This window comes from Octopus sinensis, linkage group LG6 (genome assembly GCF_006345805.1).
Source record: "Octopus sinensis linkage group LG6, ASM634580v1, whole genome shotgun sequence".
In the NCBI taxonomy this organism is placed as follows: domain Eukaryota; kingdom Metazoa; phylum Mollusca; class Cephalopoda; order Octopoda; family Octopodidae; genus Octopus; species Octopus sinensis.
In genome coordinates this window covers 56,235,006-56,262,427 of record NC_043002.1, presented here as the reverse complement: position 1 = coordinate 56,262,427, position 27,422 = coordinate 56,235,006, and the positions used below count along the sequence as shown (strand labels likewise).

General features: G+C 40.2%; 1 protein-coding gene across 1 annotated transcript in view; it reads right to left on the bottom strand.

The window, feature by feature from the left end:
* The window catches only part of LOC115212826 (zinc finger protein 277), a 49,929-nt gene that overhangs the window by 5,742 nt on the left and 16,765 nt on the right, over positions 1-27,422 (bottom strand). The window contains exons 5-10 of the mRNA XM_029781596.2: positions 26,438-26,529; positions 23,314-23,378; positions 18,330-18,375; positions 9,181-9,313; positions 6,737-6,804; positions 1,316-1,415 (exon numbers count right to left, since the gene is read on the bottom strand). Coding sequence (XP_029637456.1) covers positions 1,316-1,415; positions 6,737-6,804; positions 9,181-9,313; positions 18,330-18,375; positions 23,314-23,378; positions 26,438-26,529 — 504 coding nt within the window. The remainder of the gene's footprint in view (positions 1-1,315; positions 1,416-6,736; positions 6,805-9,180; positions 9,314-18,329; positions 18,376-23,313; positions 23,379-26,437; positions 26,530-27,422) is intronic.

The window sequence follows — 27,422 nt, the reverse complement described above, 5'->3', positions numbered from 1 at the left end:
CATCATCTTCATTTAGCATCCGTTGTCCATGCTGGCATGGGTTAGACATTTAATTCTTTCTTACATGCCAGCTTTCCAACTATCCACACCAACTCAGTCATTCAAGGAGAATGGATTCCTCAGTTGATTCCTTCAGGTCTTTTATCAAACAACAAAACTTTTGTTTATTATCAACATTTTCCCAAGACGGCAAGGTTTGGATTGGCTCTTTGCTCCCTTCGTGTTGTTATCTTATCTTTGAAGCCCAACATTCTGAGATCTGATCCCATCACTTGTCATATTCTTCCGCCAATGTTGTACCTCACACTTTTTTTATATTGCTCCTTGCCCCCATATCTCTCACTCCCCATATACCATGCTTGTCTCAACCCCACACACATACACTTGCAAACCTACTCAACCATTCTACTAATTTTCCTGTCCCCCTCCACAACAGAATTAACATCCTAAAACCAGTGCCATGTAAATGGCATTGGTGCCACATAAAAAGCACCCAGTACATTCTGTAAAGTGTTTGGCATTAGGAAGGGCATTCAGCTGTAGAAACCATACCAAAATAAACAATGGAACCTAGTGTGACCCTTGGACTTGCCAGCTCCATCCAAACCATGCCGGTATGGAAAATGGATATTAGACGATGATGAGGTATCACTTCTACTCCTCTTGATCGCCCCAAGTGTTGAGAAACAGTAAGAAACCTGTTCAGTTTGGCCCCTTCTCTCATATGTTAGCCCCTCAACCCATAGCATAAAACTGCCCCCCCTCCTTCTCTGCTGTAGCACCACTCAGCTGAGAGGGATCTTAGCCTAATAAGCTATATGGCAATCACACTAGTGCTGGGGCCTCAAAGAAAATAAAAAGCACCCAGTACACCGTGAAAACTGGTTGGCATTAATTCTTGCACCTTTTTAATCACACAGTTGCATCATCATCATCATCACTGAATGTTCGTCTTGCATGGGTTAGACAGTTTGATAAGAACTGGTAAAGCCAGAGAACTACACCATGCTCTTCTGACAGCTTTGGCATGGTTCCTATATTTGGAAATTCTTTACAGAGTGTGCAGGGTGATGATGATGATGAACATTTCAGAAAAAAAAACCAAAAGGAAGAAAGAAAAGTAAAGGAGTTATTCTTAGTTATATTGCAGTAAATATATGAGAGAGAGTGAAGAATACAGATGGGTTATGGTGTGATGAAGGACTCAATACCTTTCGGCTGACAGTACGACATTCTATTGACTGAACACAAGAACCACACACAAAAAAAGAAAAGGTGAAGAAATGGTGTTAATAAATAAAAAGAGAGCACTTACCTTCATATGTTGAAGTAAAATATCTGCATCAGCTGAAGAGAAATCACAGAATAAACAGACTGCAGTGGAACCACTCTCATCATGCCAGCCATCCCAGTTTCTAGAATAATGATTACTTTATTTTAATTCATTTATTAATTCCTAATAGAAAATAAGGCTAAAATTCATGTTAATGATTTTTATCAGGTAGTCAACATGCTATGAAAATTTATAGGCAATTTACACATTAAATTAATAATAATATACATATGTATATAATTACATTAAGGGAGCAAGGACGAAAATGACCTATCTCCAGCATGCTTGAATTGCCGATACCTTCAAAAAATTACCATAAAGCTGATAAGTCTACCTGTGTTGTTGAAGGTGCCTCACATTGCTGATTACATTCACTCCCATCCCTACTACCTGTTCATATCTGTGGAATTCCAGAATCTCATGTGAGGCATTCTTAGCTTACAGTAGTGGGGATTTGAGGGCCCACATCCTATGCAGAGCTGTTATTTGTTTGATATTTGAGTTCAGGTGTGGCTGTGTGGTAAGAAGCTTGTTCTTGCTGACCACATGGTTCCTTGGGGAAGTGTCTTCTACTTTAGCTATCTGGGCTGACCGAAGCCTTGTGAGTGGATTTGGTAAACAGAAATGGAAAGAACATTTGCAGTGTGTGTGTATGACACCATCTCCTTTCTTTGACATGTACTAAGTGGCACCATGATGCAAGTAGTGTCCTTTGTTTCCAATCTTCCATTACTCAGAAATAAGTGAGGGTTGGCACCAGGAAGGGCATACCGCCTTAGAAAATCTGCTTCAACAAATTCCATCCGACCCATAGGAAAGTGGACATTAAAACGATGATGATGACTGCTGTTTTTAAATAAGTGATTTCATTTCATTACTGGGTCACTGGGCCACACTTTATCTGGGAAATCCTGATGTATTTCATAAAAGTGGTTTATGAGATGTTTGTTGTCCTTGTGAAAGATAGATTTTAATTTTCTTCAAAATAGAGGCTACTCCCTTCTAACAGGATGTGGACTCTCCTTAAAAAAATGAGTTTTCCTCTTAGCAAAGAGTTTCTTCTCTTCACAGGAATTCTATTCCAACCAGCACATTTTTATTGCATTTTTTTAAGAAAAAAGCATATTTATTGTAGGGTCTTTCTCTGCCTTTTTTTTTCGTTGAAGAAGTTTCTTATCATTTTCAGCCTGGTCTCATGAGGTTTCCATTCTTATAAGAAGAATCATATTTTTATGAGGAGAAACTTCCTGGTCATTTACTTCTCATTGCTATTGTTTTTGTGGCCGTCAGTGGCTTGCCTTTGGTGATTGTGGTTGGGAGAGAGGGTTATTGGCCTTAAGGTTCATCCCTTGTTTGACCAGGGCTAGTAAGCTGAGGGGCTGCACCAGATTCCAGTCTGATTTGGCATGGTTTCTATGACTGGATGCCCTTCCTAACACCAAGGTGAAATTAACTTGTGCTGGATTTGAACAAAGAACATAAAGCAATATAATTCATCACTATCATTGTATTTTCTCATCCACTTTTCCATGCTTGAATGGCTCAGACAGGATTCACTGAGGCAGATTTTTTATGGCTGGATGCTCTTCCTGTCACCAACCTTCATCTGTTTCCAAGCAAGCCGATATCTCCCCCATGGCCAGAAGATTGGAAATGAAGGACGCTGCTTGTATGACAGTGACAGTTGCTTACAGCTATCATGTGATATCAAGACAAAGAGACACAAATACACACACGTGATGGGCTTCTTTCAGTTTCCATCTACCAAATCCACTCCCAAAGCTTTGGTCAGCCTGCAGCTACAGTACACTTGTGAAAGGTGCCATGCAATGGCACTGAGCTTGAAACCATGTACTAATATCTGAAAAATACTAGTGAAATTATTTGGAGAAAAGTGGGTTTCAGAGTGGTGCGTGTGTCCATGTGTGGTTATTGCTTCAGCTCTGTTGTAAATGTCAAGTACTTTTCCATAGAACATTATCACACCGGTCATCTCATTTCCTGCAATTGGTATCAAACAGAGATTTTTGTGGGAAAAACCGGTTTCATTTGGTCATCCATTGCTAAGTGACTCTCAAGATGCAAAGTGAGTCACATCTTACTCATTGCTGTACAAAAGTGAAAACAATAAACGAATATTGGTTTGTTTTCTCACGCATCCAGAGACACACACACACAAACACACACAATCACCACCATCATCATCATCTTCGTTTTACATCCATTTTCTCCCTACACACGGGACTGAGACTAGTTTTATGATCCTTCATCATCTTACACACACACCAAACAGAAACTGGCCATCTTTGTTGTTCTGGAGGTCAAGTTTTTACAGCATGGACTGAATGAGGGGTGGACTGTATTCTACCAGCACCAGACAAGTTGTCTGTGGCAGCAGGACTAAAGGCTCTCCTCCCATGCCCTCACCGTGTACCCACTAATGTGTTCCCCAATTATGCTAATGAGCTACACAACAGAGAGTGGGAGGGGACCCTAATTCACACACACACTAAGATATACTTTTATCTTCTTTTTCAGTCATTGGACTGTGGCCATGCTGGGGCACCACCTTCAGCAATTTTTATTTGAATGAATCAACCTCAGATCTATGTGGCTGGGAAGCAGACTTCTTACCACACGGCCACACTTGCACCTATGACGTATATTCATGTATACAAACATGACATACATAAACATACATACATACATATATATACTATACAACAACAGCTACCACCATCACCAGCACTACTATCACTACCACATTACCACCACTACCACTCCTAATATTATTAGAACAACAGCCGCTCACCACCGCCACCACCACCACCTTCACTTAACTCTCATACTACTATTAAAACCACTCCAGCGTTTGCCACTGCTGCCGCCACCACCACCACACCACCACAGCCGGGTCAGTCCGGCCAGGGAACACAATTCTCTATCCTGGACAAACACTTGAACCAAATTAGTCAAGTGTTCTGAGAAGATTGTGTTTAGTTATTCATTTATTTATTCGTAGAGGAAATACAGAAACCAAAGATCAAATGATTTGATTGGTGGTGGTGGTGAGGCCTAGAAACAAAAATGAACAACACAAAAACTACTTAACAATGTCACAACTAATATCACATGGGATACGTATAAATATCTGGACATTTCACTGGTGGTTCCTGGATTTTCTCCGCAAGCGTAGGCGTGGCTGTGTGGTATGAAGTTGGCTTCCTAATAACATGGTTCCAAGTTCAGTCCCACTGTGTAGCGCCTCAGGCAAGTCTCTTCTGCTAGAGCCTTGAGTTGATCAAAGTAATCCCTCTGAGTGGATTTGGCAGATGGAAACTGAAAGAAGCTCATCGCGCATGTGTGTGTGTGTCCTCCACCACCACTTGACAACTGGTGGTGTTGTGGTTACATTCTCATTACTTAGCAGATCAGCAAAAGAGACCGATGGAATAAGTACCAGGCTTTAAAAAATTAGGTACGGGGGTTGATTCGTTTGACTAAAAATTTGCGAATGCATTGCCCCAGCATGGCCACAGTCTAATGACTGAAAAAGATAAATTGAAAACCCAAACAGTTTTTTTTTTCAGTTCTATATTTAAGAGATGAGAAATTATGTACATTATTTACATTATTTACATTTGACAGATATTTGTCTTCATCTTGTTTGTTGTTAACACAACATTTTGGCTGATATACCCTCCAGCCTTTATCAGGTCTCTTGGGGAAATTTGGAACCTGAGTTCTCATTCCTAAGGTATTTTTCGATGTTATTTATTATTATTATTATTATTATTATCATTATGATTATTATTCAGGTCAATACCTGGAATCAAACTCTGAATCTTGGGGTTAGTAGCCTGTGCTCTTAACCACTATGCCATATGCTCTGATGAAGGCTGGCGGGTATATCAGGCAAAAGATTGTGTTAACAACAAACAAGACGAGGACAAATATTCATCAAATGTAAATAATGTAAATAAAGTTTTTTTTTCACCCAGTTACTATTTTCTTTTTTATTTCTCTTTCCCCTTGTCTGAAACTAACTTCATCCAGGAATTCTCCCTTGTTGTCCAAGTAAGTTTTTGTTGGTTTGTTTTTCTTTTTTGCTTTTATAGGCATCAAATGAAATCGTGAACAAGGAGTGGCTGTGTGGTAAGAAGCTCGCTTCTCAACCGCATGGTTCCGGGTTCAGTCCCACTATGTGGCACCTTGGGCAAGTGTCTTCCACTATAGCCTCGGGCCGACCAAAGCCTTGTGAGTGGATTTGATAGACGGAAACTGAAAGAAGCCTATTGTGTGTGTGCGTGTATATATATGTATGTATGTATGTATGTGTTTGTTGTTTGTGTCTGTTCCCCCACCATTGCTTGACAATTGATGATGGTGTGTTTATGTACCCATCACTTAGCGGTTCGGCAAAAAGAGACTGATAGAATAAGTACTAGGCTTAAAAAAAATAAGTCCTGGGGGTCGATTTATTCAACTAAAGGTGGTGCTCCAGCATGGCCACAGCCAAATAACTGAAACAAGTAAAAGAGTAAAAGAGGATGTGAAAAGAATACATCTTTTATTTTCTGCTTGCTTTGGTCATTGGAGTGGTGCCATGCTAGAGCATCTGGGTTTGTCCTTCCTAAACTAACAAAAAGAAATAACAACGAAGAGTGAAAAGCTCCTTTTGAGTGTAGGGCCTCACGGAGGCAATGACCAAGACCTTGGCATTATGTCCTGCTTGAGAAGACCCATCTAGCCAAGCAAAATTGCAGTCGTGGCTGATACCAGTGTCACACAAATGGCACATAAAAACACCAATTACACTCTCAGAGTGGTTGGCATCAAGAAGGGCACCCAGTTATAGAAACCATACCAAATGAGACTGGGGTCTGGTGCAGCCTTCCAGCCTTGGTCAAACCGTCCAACCCATACCAGTATGGGCAACGGACACTAAATGATGATGATGAATGATGTTTAGATTTGTAACCATTGACAACAGAAAGAAGAAAAGCAAGATAAAAGGAATGTAGTTCATTTATTCATTCTTTTTACATCTCTTTTTTTTATACTAGCATGGGTTAGATGAAAATATAGTATTGAGGAATTGCTTTGCAGCCAGATGCTCTTGCTGTTGTTAACCGTGACAAGTTTCCCAAGCAAAGAATCTCTCATTGCACCTGTCTTTGAAGTCATGAAGTGAGTGGACAATTTGTTGGTAGAGAACGGACAACAAGAACACTGCTGGTAGCTAGCAACTTTCATGGAGCTAAAATCATCATCATCATCCTCATCATCGTTTAATGTCCATTTTCCATGCTAGCATGGGTTGGACGGTTTGACCAGGGTCTGGGAAGCTAATGTCATCCATTTCTGCAATAAATGCATAAAAATTCTAAAACAGTTACTTACTCTTCACAGTCAAAGTCTGTAGAGAATTCCTCGCTGGATTCAAAATTTTCCCAGTTCTTACCAATTTCCTATACAAAGATATAAAAAAGTTCGTTTCATTAAAGAGCAAAGAATACAACAAATTGGAACGTTGCTGGTGTCATGTAAAATGCATTCAGTGGACACTGTAAAGTGGTTGGCATTAAGAAAGGCATCTCAGCTGTAGAAAGCAGGCCACAACGGACAGTGGAACCTGGTGCAGCTCTCTGGCTTGCCAGCTCCTAAGAGTCCAACCCATACCAGCATGGAAAATGGATGTTAAATGATGATGTTGAGAACATAGTTTAAGCAGGATTTATAAGGATTCCTCATAGTTACTGTTTGCACTGTTAGGAACATAACTATCTTCATCATCATCTTTTTAATACCTTCTTTCCCATGCTTGCAAGGGTCAAATGGAATTTGTTGAGGTGGATACCCTTCCCGTCACCAACCCTCACCTGTTTCCCAGCGAGTCAATATGGCCTCATGGCCGGACATGTTTTCCTGAACGATTGTAAACAAAGACATCAATTGGATGCTGGTGACACTTATTTGCAATGACCACATGAAGTCAAGACAAGGGGCTTCTTTCAAATCCTCTCACAAGGCTTTGGTTAGCCTGAAGGCTATAGTAGAAGACACTTGACCAAGGTGTCATGCAGTGGGACTAAACCCAGAACCGCTTGCACTTATATTCTATTAACAAAAAATATGGTGGCTTTCCAGTGATGTAATTCTTGGAGGAGGTGTAACAACTGAAAGTAGTTTAATGACTGACAGGAAGAACTTACTCTGGCGAACAGAGGTGAGCCCTGTACAGGAAGTGGATTTCAACTGATATGATGCTACATGGTCAGGCAATGTTGTCAAAGACACTATGAATAACTAAAAGTGAAGCCTATCATGAAACACAAAATCACTGCCTTATTCTTTTTACTTGGTTTAATCAGTGGACTGTGGCCATGCTGGATCAGCACCTTGAAGGGTTTACAATAACAAATTGACTGTGGTGCTGCTTTGAAGTTCCGTACTTTTGCTACCAGCCACATTTTACCAAACTGTTACGTTATGGGGATGTAGACAAACCAGCATTGATTGTCAAACAATTAGGGTGACACAGATACACACACATATATATGTATAGGTACAGACATAGCTATGAGATTGAGAAGCTTGTTTTTCAACTACAGAGTTCCTAATTCAGTTCCACTGCATGCCACCTTAGGCAAGTGTTTTTTTACTATAGCCCCAGGCCAACCAAAGCCATGTGAGTGGATTTGGTAGGCGAAAACTGAAAGAAGCCACCTGTGTGTGTGTGTGTGTGTGTGTGTGCGTGTGTGCACCATAAGGTCTGCAAATCTAACAGAGGCTTCAAAAGATGTTTTAAAGTCCACAAAGATCAGAGCTTAACTGCAGCTCTTGGTGGTCCAAATCAAATATGCAATCGATGTGCCTTTTCAATACATTATCTGGTTTAAAAAGCCACATCAGACACCATATATATATATATCGCCATGATAAATCATAAGCCACTACACATTTTTTTCTCTCCTTGTTTTTCCTATGTCCTTTTCTGGAGAAGAGCGTAGGCTCGAATTGTAAAAGACTTTTTCTATTCCTGAGCATTATACTAATACATCTGTTTGTTTTGTACACCAGCTGTCTTCGTCTTTTGTTTTTTTCATAAACTCTCCCTATATATATCATCATTGTTTAATATCCACTTCCATTGCTGGCATGGGTTGGATGGTTTGACTAAAGACTGGCGAACCAGATGGCTGCACCAGGCTCCAATCTGATCTGGCAGAGTTTCTACAGCTTGATGCCCTTTCTAATACCAACCACTCCGAGAGTGTAGTGGGTGCTTTTTACGTGCCACCAGCACGGGTGTCAGTCAGGTAGCACTGCTATTGGCCTGGGAAGTGACTATGGTACTAGGTTGAGCCCCACTGCAGAGCATGTTAGGTAAGCATCTTCTATTACAGCCCTGGGCCAACCAAAGCCTTGTTTGTGGATTTGGTAGATGGAAACTGAAACAAACCTCATCATATGTGATGGGCTTCCACACAGTTTCTCATCATCATCATTATTTGACATGTTCTCCATGGGCTGACAGGGGTTGGACAATTTGACAGGAGCTGGCAAACCAGAGAGCTGTCTTGGGTTCGAATTGTGTTTTGGTATAGTTTCTATGGTTAGATGCTCTTCTGAACACCCACCAATTGGTACTTCATATGCTGAACCAGCACAGACATTAGCTGACCCAGAGCTATAGTGGGACTGAACTCAAGACCACATGGTTGGGAAGGGACCTTCTTAACCACACGGCCATGCCTGTCCTCATCATATATCACAGATGCTTACAAGAGACCTACACCTGACAGGTTTCTCTTGGAAGAAAGGAAGACAGAGGTGACACTTACCAAGTAATTGATGATGTAATATTTGTCGTAGAGTGTGTTGTTGGATTTGATCCTTTTGTGTTGCTTCTTCCGCATGTGTTCCTTCAGGGTTGGGCGATCACGGAATGTCTTTTCACAATAGAGACACTGCAGACTATTTTGTGGGAGAAGTTTAGCAGAATTAGTGGTGGGGTGAATATGGTGAGAACAACAGATGGTGGTGATGATGATGGTGGCGATAGCGATGATGGTGGCGATAGCGATGATGATGATGACGGGGATGATGATGATAGCAGTGATGGTGGTGATGGTGATGATGGCGGTGATGATGATGATGGCAGTGATGGTGATGATGGCGGTGATGATGACGATGATGACAGCAGTAGAATTAATGATGTCGATAACAAGGATGTTTTGATGCAAGAACAACACAACAGAGCAGGGAGTGGTATTACAATGCTCTCTCTATATATAATAATAATAATAACAACAACAATGCTACACACTATCTGACAAATGGCCCCACTAGGAACAGCTCACATCCCATGCAAGACACTATCAATCCAATAATACAACCCAAACAAAATCCACAAACATAGGACACACTCTATATGATAAATATCCAATAAAATAAACAACCATCAGTAGGTCAGATACCCAACAGAGGAACACAACTCACATTATACACACAACACACAATATATATGCTAATATAACAAAAGACTGCAATGAGACCCTGTAGCAAGACAAAGTGATGCAATACGATACCAGGAGTTGTCACTTGCCCAACCACAAAAAACACACACACACACATGCACAATGCTGCACAAACCCCAGCAACATGGAGGTGTAGCAGGTGAGACAGTAGAAATCTGCTGAAACTACCAAATGTTGATTAATAATAATAATAATAATAGCTGATTTCCCCTCTCACACTTTACAGTGTATAGAGAGAGGAGAGAGAGAGAGTTAAGTGGAGATACAGAGAGGGTTAGTGCAAGTGATGCAGGATGAATGTAAACACTAGGCTTGGTGACAGGCAATGAGTAAAGGAACAACTACACACACGTAGTGTGAGAGAATGACAGAAACAAGGAGGGATTAAATGACAGAATATTTATGGAAGGAGTTATATAAATGAGAATTTTGTTCTATTTAAATACATTTCAGGGTAATAAACATTTTTTTTTTGAAAATTAGTCTTCATTTCATCATGAACTTTGAACTTTGGGCCTCATGGAGGCAATGGCCAGTGACCGAGGCCTTTAGCAAATGCCATACTTGAGAAGACCCGTCAAGCTAAGTGAACTCATAGTCGTAGCTGATGCTGGTGGCACATGCCTGTGGCATGTAAAAAGCACCTTTCGAACGCTGGGCCTCACAGGCATTGTCGTATTGGAACACGTGATTCCGATGATGGGCAAAGTATGACACAGTGTGAGGCCTCAACACTTGGTTGATGTAGTGAGCAGCAGTTACCCCACTGCCCCAGCCTCGGCTGACGTTTCGGAAGACCACCAGTCCAAGTTTCTGGTTGAGTGTAATCCCACCCCATACCATGATGCTCTATCCTTCTCATGAGTCTCTCTCCACCACACAACCATTGGCATGACGTTCAACCCTTCTTCTCCAAACCCAAGCTCTGCCAATTGCCACAGAAATGTAATATTGACTTTCGTCAGAGATGTCTACAGTCTTCCACTGCTGATATTGCCAGTTCTGACATTTTTGAGCCCACTGCAAACATACCCGTTGATGACAATCTGTGAGGACGGGGCCCCTAACCAGAAGTTAACATGACAGATTGAAAGATCTCAGCCAACAGAAAAACTGTCTCTGCACAAATGGGTCTATGGTGAGTCCCTATGGTCTGCCTAGCTGATTCTGTTGACCTCTGGAATCAGTCCTGCAAGTGCTGTCAGTGCAGGTGGTGATCCTGACATGCTATTGTAACCCTCGGTCAGCCACTGCATGGACAATCATCCATGCAGTTTGTAGCATTGTATCATCCGCTCAACTGTCCGAATACTACAGCTCAAGTCATTAGTAATAACCCATGAACGTTGACCAGCATGGACACATCCAATGACTTGCTCCCTCTGATTTCGTGTCAGTCTTGGCATACTTGCTGCATTCAAGAAATGAATGACAAGGCTAGTAAATTTGGGTGCCTTTTATACCCAATGAGTCAAAGTTTTGCACGTGCATCATGGTTTTCATAAAGATGCATTCGCAAACATTACCAGGTTCAACAAAAGTGAGCAAGTTCACACCCTACATGCAATCCTTGTGCTTTCAAACGAGAGTGGTGTTGTAGGTCAGTGACATCTTCCTGATGTCAAATTACCTAGAAATGTGATAAAATCTATATGATCTCAATATCATGTGTGAAACAAATAATCTTTTACAGTATGAGGTTTCTTTTGTAATTCAGTAAATATATACACACACACACATACATAATATATCATCATCATTTAACATCCGCCTTTCATGTTGGCAGGATATATATGTGTGTGTGCGTGTGTATATATATATATCATATATATATATATGTATGTATGTATGTATATGTATATATATATGAGTGATAGGTTTTTCCAGTTTCTGTCAGCCAAAGCCACTTACTGGGCTTTGGTTGGTCTGGAGCTATAATAAAAGACACTGGTCACAGGTGCCACACAATGAGATTAAATCAAAGATCACATTGTTAGAAAGCAAGTTTCTTAACCACAGCCATTTTGTGTTACTACTGAGGGAAAGTTTTGTTGATGTAGATAGAATGGTGTATGAGGCTTTTGTTAAGCTCTAATGTATTCTGTGTAATAGGTTTGTCTTTCATGTGTGAGTTGAGTGTCGTGGTTGGAAATTTTGGCAAGTGTGCACAGGGGATGAGGGGTGGTTCGCAATGATGCTACTTCACTTGGGAATTTTTAAAACAAGATGTTAAAAATATGTACATATGCAAATTCATGCGTGTGTGTGTGTGTATTTATATATACACACACACACACACTCGAGGGAGTGCAAAAGTAGGTATATAGTAAGTATCACAATAGTGTTATAATACTTAATTCATTAAGATTATTAGCACATTAAATTAGCCTCATTTTTGATATTTTGAGTGTCATTAATCATAATTATACATTTATTATAATTATAATAATACTTTTATTGTAACATTTAATTTTTTTGATAAAAATAAACGAGGAGATGCACAAAGCCAGATTTCATGGGAGGGCTGCAATCAGAAAACCATTACTCTCAAAAACAAATGTTGCAAAGCGTTTAGAGTGGAGTAAAAACCTACAGAATTGGTCCCTAGAGCAGTGGAAGAATGTTATTTTCTCAGACGAGTCATCCTTTACCCTATTTCCAACCACCAGCCGAGTATACATGTGGAGACTGCCAAAAGAAGCATTTGACCCAGACTGTCTTCTTCCAATTGTTAAACACGGAGGAGGATCTGTGATGATCAGGAAGGGGGGGGGGGCTTATCTTGGAAATCCGCCAGCTCAATGGTTTCCCCTTCATGGCAGAATTAACAGTCAAGACTATTTAAGCATTTTATCTGATCAAATTCATCCTATTGTTGCAGAACTGTTTCTGGAGGGAAACACAATCTTTCAGGATGATAATGCACCAATTCAAACAGCTAAAGTTGTTACTGAATAGCACAAGGAACATTCTAGTGAAGTTGAACATCTTATCTGGCCACCACAGTCCCCAGATCTCAATATTATTGAACACTTATGGTGCATTTTGGAAAAACATGTAAGGAGTTGATATCCCCCACCATCATCACTGCAAGAACAGGAGACTGTTTTAGCTGAAGAATAGGCAAAGGAAACAATTCAAACTTTGCACGAGTCTATACCTCATAGAATTCAAGCTGTAATTACTGCCAAAGGTGTTCTTACCCCATATTAAAATAAATTTGGTTGAAAGGTGTTTCCATTATTTTGTCCAACCCCTGTATATAAAATACATTTTAATTGAAATACAGTTTTCCCAAAATTAAACCTCTAATATAAGAAATGCAAAAATTCATTTCTGTGTGTCAAACCTTGACCTCCTCTCTCACTATTCAATGATACTTCCTCGTGCTGAGGTGAGAGTAATACTAGGCATAGAGACGGTAAGGATGGTGGCAAAGACAGACTGACAGAGAGAGAGAGAGAGAGAGAGAGAGAAAGAAAAAGAGAGGGAGAGAAATTTAGGGAGAGTTGATGTTTTATTAAAAGTAGTAGTGTTGATGGTGGCAGTGGGTGTAATAATAAGAGAGAGAGAGTGGCTATGTGAGAGAAAGAGGGAGTTGATGTACAACTGTCCTGGACAGAAATACCTGTGGTCAGCATACTGAACCAACTACTGAACATTATCATTTTTGCTTTCTTTAATACACACACACACACGCAGCTGTGATACCAGTGCCGGTGGTATATAAGAAAACCATCCGAACGTGGCCGTTGCCAGTGCCGCCCCGACTGGCCTCGTGCCGGTGGCATGTAAAAAGCAACATCCGATCGTGGCCGTTTCCAGCCTCGCCTGGCCCCTGTGCAGGTGGCTTGTAAAAAGCACCACCCGATCATAGCCGTTTGCCAGCCTTGTCTGGCACCTGTGCCGGTGGCACGTAAAAGCACCCACTACACTTACGGAGTGGTTGGCATTAGGAAGGGTACTCAGCCGTAGAAACATTGCCAGATCAGACTGGGCCTGGTGCAGCCTTCTGGTTTCCCAGACCCCAGTTGAACCGTCCAACCCTTGCTAGCATGGAAAGCGGATGCTAAACGATGATGATGATATATATATATATATATACACATACATATATACATATAAAATACACTTTAATTGAAGTACAGTTTCCCCAAAATTAAACCTATAATAAATGTGAACATCAGTATGTCACGCTTTTTTTCAACTTTACTACTAGAGGCCGTAGCCCAACAACATATCATACCATTTCAAAATGAATAAATTAAAAACATTCCAGGCCAAATCCGGACCTGCAATCCTGGAATTTTGGATTCCTATGTTTTCATTACTGTGATTGTTTTGGCGATTTTTTTTTTTCACATGACTTTCAGTGACGAATATGATCATCATTGGGATATGACTCTGGAGGAAGCAATTGCAACAAATTCTCCAAAACAAGTCAGGGATCTGTTTGCAGATCTTCCCATTCAGGATCAGTTGCTTAAAAGCTATATACTAGCTTAAAAGGCGCCCTGTCAGGCAGCTTATATATATATATATATATATATATAAATAAAATATATACAAACAATATTACATATGTACATATATACACAAGGGCACTGCATGAGCACCTACATCGCTAAAAAATAGAAGTCAAAAATATTTCTGTACCACTGAACAGTTACAAATCTAGTATAGATATGTAGTGACGCTATATAGCAGCGCGCTCGCGCACCGTCCATTTGTATTTCGCGCGTGTTGGTGCCTTTACCAAGGCAGAGAGAGGAAGGGCCCTCTCGCGCATGCGCGAACCACCGGAAGCACGACCCTGGCCAAGGCAGGGGGATCGTAGAACGTTTGACCGCTGGCAGCAGCAGCGGCGACTTGGGACAGCAGCAATTGAAGGAGGCGGTCACGCATGTTTTCTCTCCGTTCGAACTTGCTTCTAGCAGTCCTTACCAAAAGGCCTTTAACCAAATTGTTGCAGACCAACATCGTCTCCATTGTTCAAAGCCATCTTGAACCCGTTCTGGTTTCAGCGGCTGAATATTGTAAATATTACAATCGATTAACTTTCAGCCTTGCGCGCCCAGAACCAAGGACATCAGATAACACACTTATTGTTATTGTTACCAAGAAAGAGAATAAAGTAGTATATATATATTTTACGTCTGCGTCTTGTTGTTTCTGACGGGCAGAGATTCTGGATTATTAAAGCAACGGCTAGTGAGTGATTGCTTTCTTGTACCCCGAAAGTAAAAGACAAGATATTCACTCACATTAAGTTCGTTACAGATATTATAGGATAAAATTTCATGTCTGTAATAGATTTGTGACTATTCGGTGGTACAGAAATATTTTTCAACTTCTATTTTTTAGCGATGTAGTTACTCATGTAGTACTCTTGTGTATATATATACATATCTAATATTGTATGTATCTATTTTATTAATTTTCCTGTACGGCTGATAATTCACCTGCCACTCGTGACAGTATTTCAATAATACTATCCCTATAATCCCTATATATATATATATATCTGTATATATATAAGGCAAGATGTGTGTGTGCGTACGTGATTGTAGTTTATGCACATCCACAAATTAGCATGCATGTCGCTCAAATTGTAGGAGGACATTCGTCACAAACCTAGCTGTATTTTCGTCAAATTATTTTTCCTCGAGGCACCCGCAAATAGCAGTAAATAATTTTGAGCCATAACTTCTAAATTTTTACGGCGGAAAAACCTACCATTGTTTACAAATCAAACATGAGTTAAGTCCCCTCCTAGCGACGGTGTAAAGAGAGGGAGGGAGAGAGAGAGAGAGGAGAGAGAGAGAGAGAGAGAGAGAGAGAGATAACAGATTTTTTAAATTTCGTCTTTTTACTGGCAATAACAGAGAGACAGGTGTTGTTATGTATGTATGTATGTATGTATGTGTGAATGGATTCAGTCACACATACAAAATCGAAATCGAAGTCAAAATCGAATTGAACCAGCCAGGATCCCTGGTCTGGTGGTACGTAAAGCACTATCCGACTCATGGCCGATGCCAGCGCCGCCTCCACTGGCTTCTGTGCCAGTGGCACGTAAAATACACCAATCTGACCGTACGACAGGCACCCATGCCAACCCCCCTTGCTTGCGAAGACATGTTGGGGCAAGCGAAATCGAATTGAACCAGCCAGGTTCCCTGGTCTGGTGGTACGTAAAAAGCACTATCCGACTCATGGCCGATGCCAGCGCCGCCTCCACTGGCTTCCGTGCCGGTGGCACGTAAAATACACCAATCTGACTGTACAACAGGCACCCATGCCAACCCCCTTGCTTGCGAAGACATGTTAGGGAAATCGAAATCGAATTGAACCAGCCAGGATCCCTGGTCTGGTGGTACGTAAAAAGCACCATCCGACTCGTGGCCGATGCCAGCACCGCCTCGTCTGGCTTCCATGCCAGTGGCACATAAAATACACCAATCCGACCATGGCCGTTGCCAGCCTCGCCTGGCACCTGTGCAGGTGGCACGTAAAAAGCACCCACTACACTCACGGAGTGGTTGGCGTTAGGAAGGGCATCCAGCTGTAGAAACACTGCCAGATAAGACTGGAGCCTGGTGCAGCCTTCTGGCTTCCCAGATCCCCGGTCGAACCGTCCAACCCATGCTAGCATGGAGAACGGACGTTAAACGATGATGATGATGATACACACGAGCTTGTATGAGTACAAAACACTTGTGTGCAATGTGTGTGTATTGCCCGTATATATATATATATACGAGCAACATAAACGATATTCTCCGTTTCTCCACAACTAATTTCCAAATTAGCTGAATCCGTTGCTCTACTCACAGCGATATATAGCTGGTCGTGCGTGAACATGGGAGAGAGCAGAGGTTACCAGAGCAAAAGACTTACGTGTTGACTGTAGACACGCTCCTTCGCAAACAATGTTTTGAAACTGTTCATGTTTTTGAAAGGAGAGATATGACTTTCATATCTCTATGGGAGAAGGTAGGCTTCTCTATTCCTGTTACAAAACTTACTTCCGGGTGCCAAATTTGCTTCAATTGATGGTATTACTCGGGTAGGAGGTGGTGGTAGGACAGTGGAAGGGGCAAAAGTGTGCAAAAACATGTATGCAATAGGTGTATGTACGTATATGCTTGTGTGTGTGTGTGTGTGTTGCCCATATATATAAACTTAGTTGTGATCTGAACATAACCGCTTCTCACACAGAGGATCGGGGGCCCTTTTGGGCGTTTTATTTTCTTTGCTGGAAGGGTTCTCAACCGATGGGCAAAGTGGGGTTACATGAAAAATAAAACAAAACAAAAAACAATTGATGAGTGGAAAAAAAAAAAATCGATAAACTGATTCCTTATGGGATTTCCAATCAAATTGTCTGCAAAATCGCAGCCAAAAGTTTACCAATTTCAACGGGTTTCACTCAAATTTGACGTCGATGTTACTTAGTTTGCTTTGAAATAAAGAGCTTGATTAGCTTAATAATCTAACTTAATCCCGAGCAAAGCCAGGCTATACTGCTAGTATATATATGTGTGTGTGTGTGTGTGTGTATATATATATATATATATATATATATATATATATACCAGAGTAAGCACATAAATGCAAAACAAGGTGGAAAATTAGTACTCGAATACCAGAGGTAGAGTAAGGAGCTTTATTAAAAAGCAGCAGATGTATCATAAAAACTATTACAAAAAATGTGTATCTATCAAAGTAATTGTATACATATAACCTTATTTTTGTTCCATTCTAAATCAAAACTGTCCGACGAACGGGAATGGATATTTTTGCTGCTTTTTAATAAATGTAGTGAGTACATGCAGAGGTAAAGATGTGTGTGTGTGTGTGTGCATGGTATCATCATCATCATCGTTTAATGTCCGTTTTCCGCGCTAGCATGGGTTGGATGGTTCGACCGGGGTCTGGGAAGCCAGGGGCTGCACCAGGCTCCAGTCTGATCTGGCAGTGTTTCTACAGCTGGATGCCCTTCCTAACGCCAACTACTCCGCGAGTGTAGTGGGTGCTTTTTACGTGCCACCTGCACAGGTGCCAGGGGAGTCTGGCATCGGCCACGATCGGTTGGTGCTTTTAACGTGCCACCGACACGGAAGCCAGCCAAGGCGGGGCTGGCATTGGCCACATTCGGATGGTGCTTTTTATGTGCCACCGGCACAGAAGCCAGTCGAAGCGGCGCTGGCATCGGCCACATTCGGATGGTGCTTTTTATGTGCCACCGGCACAGGTATCACAACTACTATTTCCATTGTTTTTATATATATATATACATACACACACATATATATATCTACAGGCATACATATACATAAATGGATACATACACGCACACATACACACATATCTGAAGTGGGGACAGTTTATAAGCCAGACGTCTCTTTTTTCTCTTTTTGTGACCTTTGAATAAAATGATTGTCACTTACTTGTCTAACTTTTGTTGTAATTTGTCTAAAAACTCTGAGACGAATACTGCAAAGACAAGGAATTCAACCAAATATTAAATATATGCCAGCAATGAAAGACTTTCAGAAATCTTCTCTCTTTATTTGGTTCAATTATTAGACTGTGGCCGTGCTGGGGCACCACCGTGAAGATTTTAGTTGAATGAATTAATCCCAATACTTATTTTGCTTTTAGACCTGGTACTGAATCTATTAGTCTCTTTTGCTGAACAGCTAAGCTATGAGGAGATAAACAAACCAACACTGGTTGTCAAGTAGTGGGGCAAACACAGACATATGCACACGTATATATATATATATATATATATATATATACATATATACATATACACACAGGTACATAATCCTTTATCCAGAAATCTAAAATCCGAAAAGCACCAAAAACTGAGTTTATTTGCGGAAGGTGGAGCACATCATAATGAGTCATTTGGTGTGCAAACAGTTGACCACTGTGACCTGACTCACCCAGGTATGATGTGGTAACACTTGGCAGATTGACCGCCATTTACCACCAAGCATCAAATGTGGCTCACTACTTGTAGAGAGGTGTCCATTTGCTGTTTGATGTCTTCGTGTTGTTTCTTGTGACTTAGTATAGAATTTACCCTGGAGATGTCAAAAAGAACTGCAGAGACCCTAATGGATAACAGTAAGAAAAAGAAAAGGAAACATCATTATTAATAATGGAGAAAGTGGAGCCACTACAGAAACTTGATAACAGTAAGAAAAAGAAAAGGAAACATCATTGTGCAGCGGCTCACTGAAGAATATGGTGTTGGAACTAGCACTGTGTATGATTTACAGAATAGTGAGAGTGGTGGTCACAAACTAATGAAAATAGAAAACATTACATAGGGCAAAAAACGAAGATTTTTGATCGTGCAGTGATAGAATGGATTCAATAATGAAGAAGGGAAGATATGTCACTGAATAGTTTGTTGGTCATGAAACAAGCTGGAATATAGTATAAAAAACTGAACATTGAAGGAGAATATCAATATTCAGAAGTGCCATGGTGTAAAATATCTGAAAATCAGTGGTGAAAAGGTTTCTGCTGATTATGAAGCTGTGGAAAATTATAAAGATGAATTTGCCAAGATCATATCTAATGAAAACCTTTCTCTTGAACAAATTTATAATGCTGATAAAACAGCTTTGTACAGGCGCTATGTGCCAAGAAAATCCTTAACAATGGCAGATGAGATAGCACCGACAGGTTTTAAGGATGCCAAGGAAAGGTTAACTATCCTTGGGTATTTTAATGCTGCAGGCACGCACAAGGTGAAGTCGGCAGACATTGGGAAAAGCCAACATCTGAGATGTCTGAATAGCATAGTTAATTTACCTGTGCATTATTACACAAAGAAGAAAGATTGGGTAATCCCGAAAATTATTTTCTGACTGGTTCAATAATTACTTTGTACCAATGGCATGAACTCATTGTAGGAAAGCTGGACTAGAAGAGGACTAAAATTCTATTGTTCCTGGACAACTGCTCTATTTGCCTCCCAATGTGACAACTATTTTACAGCCTTGTGACCAAGGAATTTTACAAGCTGTGTGCTTGATGCAGTTAACAAAGGATTAAGAAAGCAAGACTACCTGAAAGAGTTCCCTGTCAAGGATGCCATCTACGTAGTTGCAAATGCTTGGAATCATCACCATCATTGTCGTTTAACGTCCGCTTTCCATACTGGCATGGGTTGGATGAGGATTGGTGAGCCAGGAGGCTGCACCAGGCTCCAATCTGATCTGGCAAAGTTTCTACAGATGGATGCTCTTCCTAACGCCAACCACTCCAAGAGTATAGAGTGTGCTTTTACATGCCACCAGCATGAGAGCCAGTCAGGCAGTACTGGCAACAACCACGCTCAAAAGGTGTTTTTTACATGCCACCTGCATGGGAACCAATCCGGTGGCACTGGCAACGACCATGCTCGAATGTTGCTTTTCCCATGCCACCAGCACGTGTCAGTAAGGTGACACTCACAACGATCACGCTTGAATGGTACTTTTTACGTACCACTGGCACAGGAGCCAGTTAGCGGCTCTGGCAATGATCACACTCAAATGGTGCTTTTAATGTTCCACTGGCACAGGAACAAATACCTGGCATAGAATATGGCCAATAATGATGTTTGATGATTTTGTATCGCTAATGAGAAGATACTAGAATTCGTAACTTATGCTAAAAGTTTATTGTGCAGGAGCATAAGTGATCTAGAAGAAGTGAACATTGAAGAAATGCCTAGCATTGACAATGACGCATCTGTTGTGCATTCTTTGAGTGATGGGGAAATTGCTGAAATGGTGTTAAATATGGATAAGAATGAAGACAGTAGCGATGATGATACAGAGAACACAGGCGAAAAAATTCCTATACACAATATGGTGAAAATATGGCCTAGAACAATGTGTATTTATCAGTGAGCAGCAGATTATGGGAGTTTACTCAAAGAGACATTGCTTAGACAAAAACCTTTGTTAATGAAACAGATGACACTTGAAGAAGTCTTTAAAAATGCCCTCTCGTCAAGCTAATTCATCACTTCAGAATCCTGTTCCTGGCTCATCATTGGAAGTTTGCCTGCAACCTGACGACAACATTGGTGACACTGACAGACCCTGTTCTACAACTTAACTGCAGCTACACATTTAACCTAGTTTAAACCAGTTTATGGCACTCACATATGAATAAACTGTAATGCCAGTTATGATCTTTCTTTATTCAAATTAGTGTAAATACCCATGTGTCTCTATCTACTGAAATATTATGGTAATGTATATACCTGTAGTTGTGAATCGTGTATTTTTGTTTTAAATTATCCCAATAAATGTATTTTGCTATTTATGATCTTAATTATCTCACTAATTAATTTACCATTATATTACCCTACAATTATTTATTTTTCCCACTGATTGTGAGTACATACACATGTGCTTTTGTTACCATGGTAGGACATCTGCTCTGATGTCGAATTTATAATCTGGGGCAGTTGGCTTTTGTTCTGAAGTCCAAAAGAATATGAAATTTGAAACACAACTGTCCCAAAGGGTTCCAGATAAAGGATTATGTAGCTGTATGTATATATCATCATCATCATCATCATCATTTAACATCCATTTTCCATGCTGCATGAGTTGAATGGTCTGACAGGAGCTGACCACAGCCCATTACTGTTTTGGCATGGTTTCTATGGCTGGAAGCCCTTTCTAACAGCTAACACTACAACAAGCTTCTTTCTGTTTCCATCCACCAAAGCCACACACATGGCTTTGGTAAGCCTGAAGCTATGGAAGAAGACATTTGCCCAAGGTGTCATGCAGTGGGACTGAACCCGAACCATGTGATTGAGAAGCCAGACTCCTACCACACATCCATATTATTTAAATTATTTTAAAATAAATAATATAATAATTATTTCTACTCTAGGCACAAGGCTTTGAAGGTGGCCAATCAATTACATCGACCCCAGTATGCAACTGTTACTTTATTCATCAACCCTGAAAGGAGGAAAGGTAAAGTCGACCTCGGTGGAATTTGAACTCAGAACATAAAGACAGACGAAATGACGCTAAGCATTTCTCCCAGTGTGATAATAAATAATAATGATTTTTAACAAAGGTACAGCTGCGGCTGTATGCTTCATGAAGCTTCCTTTCCAATCACATGATTCTGGGATCAATCTCACTGTGTGACATTTTGAGTAAATGTCTTTGTTCAGTGGACAGAAACTAAGCCTGCTGGGAATGGGTTTATGTATGTGTGTGTCTCTCTCTCTCTCGTGGAGGCATAATGGCCTAGTGGTTAGGGCAGCGAACTCGCGGTCGTAGGATCGCGGTTTTGATTACTAGACCGGGTGTTGTGAGTGTTTATTGAGTGAAAACACATGAAGCTCAACGAGGCTCTGGCAGGGAGTGGTGGCGAACCCTACTGTACTCTTTCACCACAACTTTCTCTCACTTTTTTCTTCCTGTTTCTGTTGTACCTGTATTTCAAAGGGCCAACCTTGTCACACTCTGTGTCACGCTGAATCTCCCCAAGAACTACATTAAGGGTACATGTGCCTGTGGAGTGCTCAGCCACTTGCATGTTAATCTCATGAGCAAGCTGTTCTGTTGATTGGATCAACTGGAACCCTCGTCGTCATAACCGATGGAATGCCATGCAACGTCATGATGAAGAAAGACAAAAATACACACACACAAGCCTGGTACTTATTCTATCAGCTTATTTAACCAAACCTTTTAAGATGTGAGGACATAAACAAACCAACACTGGTTATCAAGCAGTGGTAGGGGACAAACACATACACACAATATATATATATATATATATATATATATATATATTTATATATGCATAACAAGCTTCCACGCTTTCCATCTATCAAGGCTTTAGTTGGTCTGAGGTTATAGAAGATACTTGCCCAAGGTATCACACAATGGGACTGAACCTGGAACCATGTAGTTGGGAAGAAGTTTCTTACTACACAGTCATGCTGTACCTGTAAGCCACACTATATATATGTGTGTGCCAGTGACATGTAAAAGGTACCCATTACACTCTTGGAGTAGTTGGTGTTAGGAAGGGCATCCAGCCATAGAAACCTTGCCAAATCAGACTGGAACCTGGTACAGCACTCTGGCTCACCAGTTCTGGTCAAACTGTCTCACCCATGCCAGCATGAAAAGTGGATGCTAAATGATGATATATATATATGTGTATATATATAGGTATGTATGTATGTATAATACAAGAAGATGGAATGAACAGGCTTTAATCCAAACCACAACAATTATCATGAGGTGACACAGTATGTGTGTGAATACACACACACACACACACATACTAAAAGATAGAGATAGGGATATGATAGAAAATATCTGTGAATGGGTTATAAAGAGCAATGAAGGACTAAGATAAAAGAAGAAACAGCCTCACCAAGATTGTCTGGTTGACCAACATTGAAACCGTGATCAAATGCCATATGGTTGAATAGTTCAGATCTGAAGAGAGAAGAGACAATAAAAGAGGGAAAAAAAACAATAAGATAGAGAAGGAAAAGGAAAGAGAGGGAGTGAGGGGAGAGAAAGAGAGAGAGGAACTGACACATTCAAAAGACCATCTACCCATTAAATACCCGGAAGTAATTTTGCTCACTATTGGATGTCTAATAACATATCCAATCTGTTGTCTGTACTAATTTAAGATCAGACTTCATTAATATTGATCATTAAGCTAATCTTCCATCTTTTACTTATTTCAATCATTAAATTGTGGTCTTGCTGGGGCCTTGAAGAATCTTAGTCAAGCAAATCCATCCCAGTACTTATTTTTTTAAAAGCCTGGTGTTTTTTCTATTGGTGTCTTTTGCTGAACCACTAAGTTACAGGAATGAAAACACACCAACACTGGTTGTCAAGTGATGGTGGGGGACAAATACAGATACAGAGGCATACACACACCAATATATACTTATGATGAGGGCGGCGAGCTGGCAGAATCGTTAGCATGCCAGGCAAAATGCTTAGCGATATTTTGTCTGCCATTATGTTCTGAGTTGAAATTCTGTCATGGTTGACTTTGCCTTTCATCCTTCCAGGGTCGATTAAATAAGTACCAGTTGTGCACTGGGGCCGATGTAATTGACTTAATCCCTTTGCCTGTCCATGTTTGTCTCCTCTATGTTTAGCCCCCTGTGGGCTATAAAGAAATATATATTTATAATGGGTTTCTCTCAGTTTTCATCTACTAAATCCACTCATAAGGTTTTGGTTGGCCCAAGGATACAGAAGAAAACATTTGCCCAGGGTGCCACGCAGTGGGACTGAACCCAGAACCATGTGATTGGGAAGCAAGCTTCTTACAACATGGTCATGCTGACACGTAAAGTTTTTTCTTCCTTGTCACAAAAGTAATTTGAAATAATTATATTTTTCTTCCTCTCTCCAATAAGTATGTCTTTAACTTGACTTTTAGTGTGAATATTATTTCTGAGAGGCTACTGAAAAGATATGGTCCAAGAACTGGACTGTCACTAATTAGGAATCTTTTAAACCCTTTTGATACCACTTTTCTGTTGAAATATACGGACTTTGTATCAATAAATTTCAAAAACAATGAAGAATTTAATAAAATAACTTTGTCATTATTAACCCATTGTCAGCCATGAGCCCCATTTAGGGATCTGCTAAAAACAGTATCAATGCCGGTTGTTCGTTGTATTCAAAGTGAATTGCTTATGTACACTGCATTTGCAGAGGTGTGTTTAACGAGATTTAGTAATGAAAGTTTGTCATTATCAGCTCTGGCTAATTCCAGAGGACATTTTATGTCATAAATCGCAATTTTTGAACTACAAAAAAATATTGACCATTTTAAAAACGTCATTTTTTTTTTCTTTTTTGCATTTCCCATCTATATCATTCATTGATATTTCATACACATTCGTATTTGATACAATAGTTTCAAAAAAACTAAAATGTTTATTATTGCAATTGAATAGAAACGGATAAATATGCTTCTTGTCAGCGATCCCCATTTGGGACTTTTTGAAAAAATTTATCATAATTTCCAAAATAATTCATATATGAAGAAAATTTAAATACTTTATATTATTTTAACTCCTAAGACACCTGGCAAAGTAAAAAAATATGAATAAAAAAATTTGGTAGTTAATGGGTTAGCTGGTGTTTAAAGGTAGTCAGCTGGCAGAATGCTTAACAAGCAGAGCAAAATGTTTAGCTGCATTACCATCTGTCTTGAAGTTTTGAGTTCAAATTTCACCGAGGTTGACTTTGCCTTTCATCCTTTCAGGGTCGATAAAAGAAGTACCAGTTGCTTACTAGGGTTGACGTAATTGACTAATACCCTACCCTGAAATTGCTGGCCTTGTGCCTAAAGCTGGTGTTTTGAACATAAATAGGAAATTTTAATTTAGTTCACTTTCAAGCAGTAAGTTTGCATCATAGAACCAGAGGCAGTTCCAGGCAAAACGGTGTCATTTCCAGAATACCATCCTACTTCTTGTGTTCCTTAATCATCTCCTTTGTTTGGTTCAGTTTTCTATGGTCAGCTTTCACTTCTGCTTATGTCTTCCTTGGTCCATCCTCTTCAATTGGATCCTTCCACATAAATCTGGCACTTTTACACTCACTTATCATCCATACAACAACTGACCCCTCTTAACCCTTTCAATACCAACCAGCCTGAAACTGCCTCTGGCTCTGTAATACAAATGTCTTGTTTTCAAAAGTTCTGAATTAAAATCTTCCACCAAACCTTAGTCACAATTTATGTTCCTAACACTAGCTTAATGATAACCTAAGTTATTTTACTAAATTCTTTGTTTTATTTAAAATTAATTGAAAGAAACACAGAACATCTCTACAGAAATATGGTAACAAATGGGTTAAACCCAGATTTTCTCTCAGCTCATTCTATTCCTCAATGCTTCATCATAACATTACACATCCAGTGAACCAGGCTTTCTTTCTTTCTTTTCAACTTTTGCAAATCCTCCACAGTCAAAGGCAGCTGGTACACAACCATCATACAATCTACCCTTCACTTGGGGGTGGAGAGAGAGAGAAAGAGAGAGAGAATACCCTTGTCCTTAAAGGCAACAATTCTCTCCTGAACTTTTCCCATCCCATTCTAATTCTTATTTATTTATTGCCCACAAGGGGCTAAACACAGAGGGGACAAACAAGGACAGACAAAGGGATTAAGTCGATTACATCAACCCCAGTGCATAAGTGGTAATTAATTTATCAACCCCGAAAGGATGAAAGGCAAAGTCAACCTCAGTAGTATTTGAACTCTGAACGTAACGGCAGATGAAATACCACTAAGCATTTTGCTTGGTGTGCTAATGTTTCTGCCAGCTCGCTGCCTTAAATTCTAATTCTGGCCACCACCACCACACTTTCAATACACACTCCCCAACTGCTGATTAAGTTACCTAGGTAACAGAAGCTATCAATTATTCTGTAAAGTCTTCTGAACATTATTGACAGCTTTTAATCATTCTGCTAATATACACAATGTGATGTGGTGGTCTTACCTATTGCCTAAGAAATGTTCTCTGCAGAAGAGACAATCTCTGGAGAAAGTTTGATCTGTTCTTTCTTTCTGTTGCACTTCTAAAGCAGTTTCCTAAAATACAACATAAATATAACATAAATAAATATAAAATATAACAAACAAATATAACATAGATAAATAAATAAATAGACACAGGTGTGGCTGTGTGGTTCAGTACTTTGCTTCCCAACCACAAGGTTTTAGGATCAGTTTCACTGTGAGGAACCTTTGCAAGTGCTTTCTATTATAGCTCTAGGCCAACTAATGTCTTGTGAGTACATTTGATAAATGGAACCTAAGAGAAGCCTGTTGTATATTGTGTGTGTGCTCTTGTCTTGACACCCACTATGTAAATGAACCAACAGTCACTTTTATTCTTCTCTATCAATAAACTAGAATAGCCATCATTGTTTAACGTCCATTTTCCCTGCAGGTATGAGTCGCACAGTTTGACACAAGCCGGCAAGGCCAGCAGCTGCCCCAGGTTGTCTGTTTTGGTAGGGTCTCTATGGCTGGATGCCCTTCCTAATGCCAAACACTTTACAGAGTGTTACAGATAGTCTTACACCACTACATCAGGAGCACAAGGCCAGTTTCCTGGTTTCTCTGGTGTACACATATTCCTCCCTGGATGGACTCATTTTTACCAGATGAGTGGATAAGAGCAATGTGAAAGGACGTGTTTTGCTCAAGAACACAAAGCATTACCTGGTCCAGGAATTGAAACCACAATCTTGTGATCATGAGTCCAACGCCTTAACCACTGAGCCATGTGCCACCAACTCTACAGAGTGTACTATCATCTGACACCAGGGTTACCAAGTAACTTGCAAGACAAAATTCCTCCAACAGGGAGGATGGAGTAGTATTAAAGGGATACGGCTTTGTACCAGTTGAGAGATTTAAGGTATATAGGGGACAGATATAGGTGTCTTTCTGTAGAGTAGATATATGGATACCCCAGT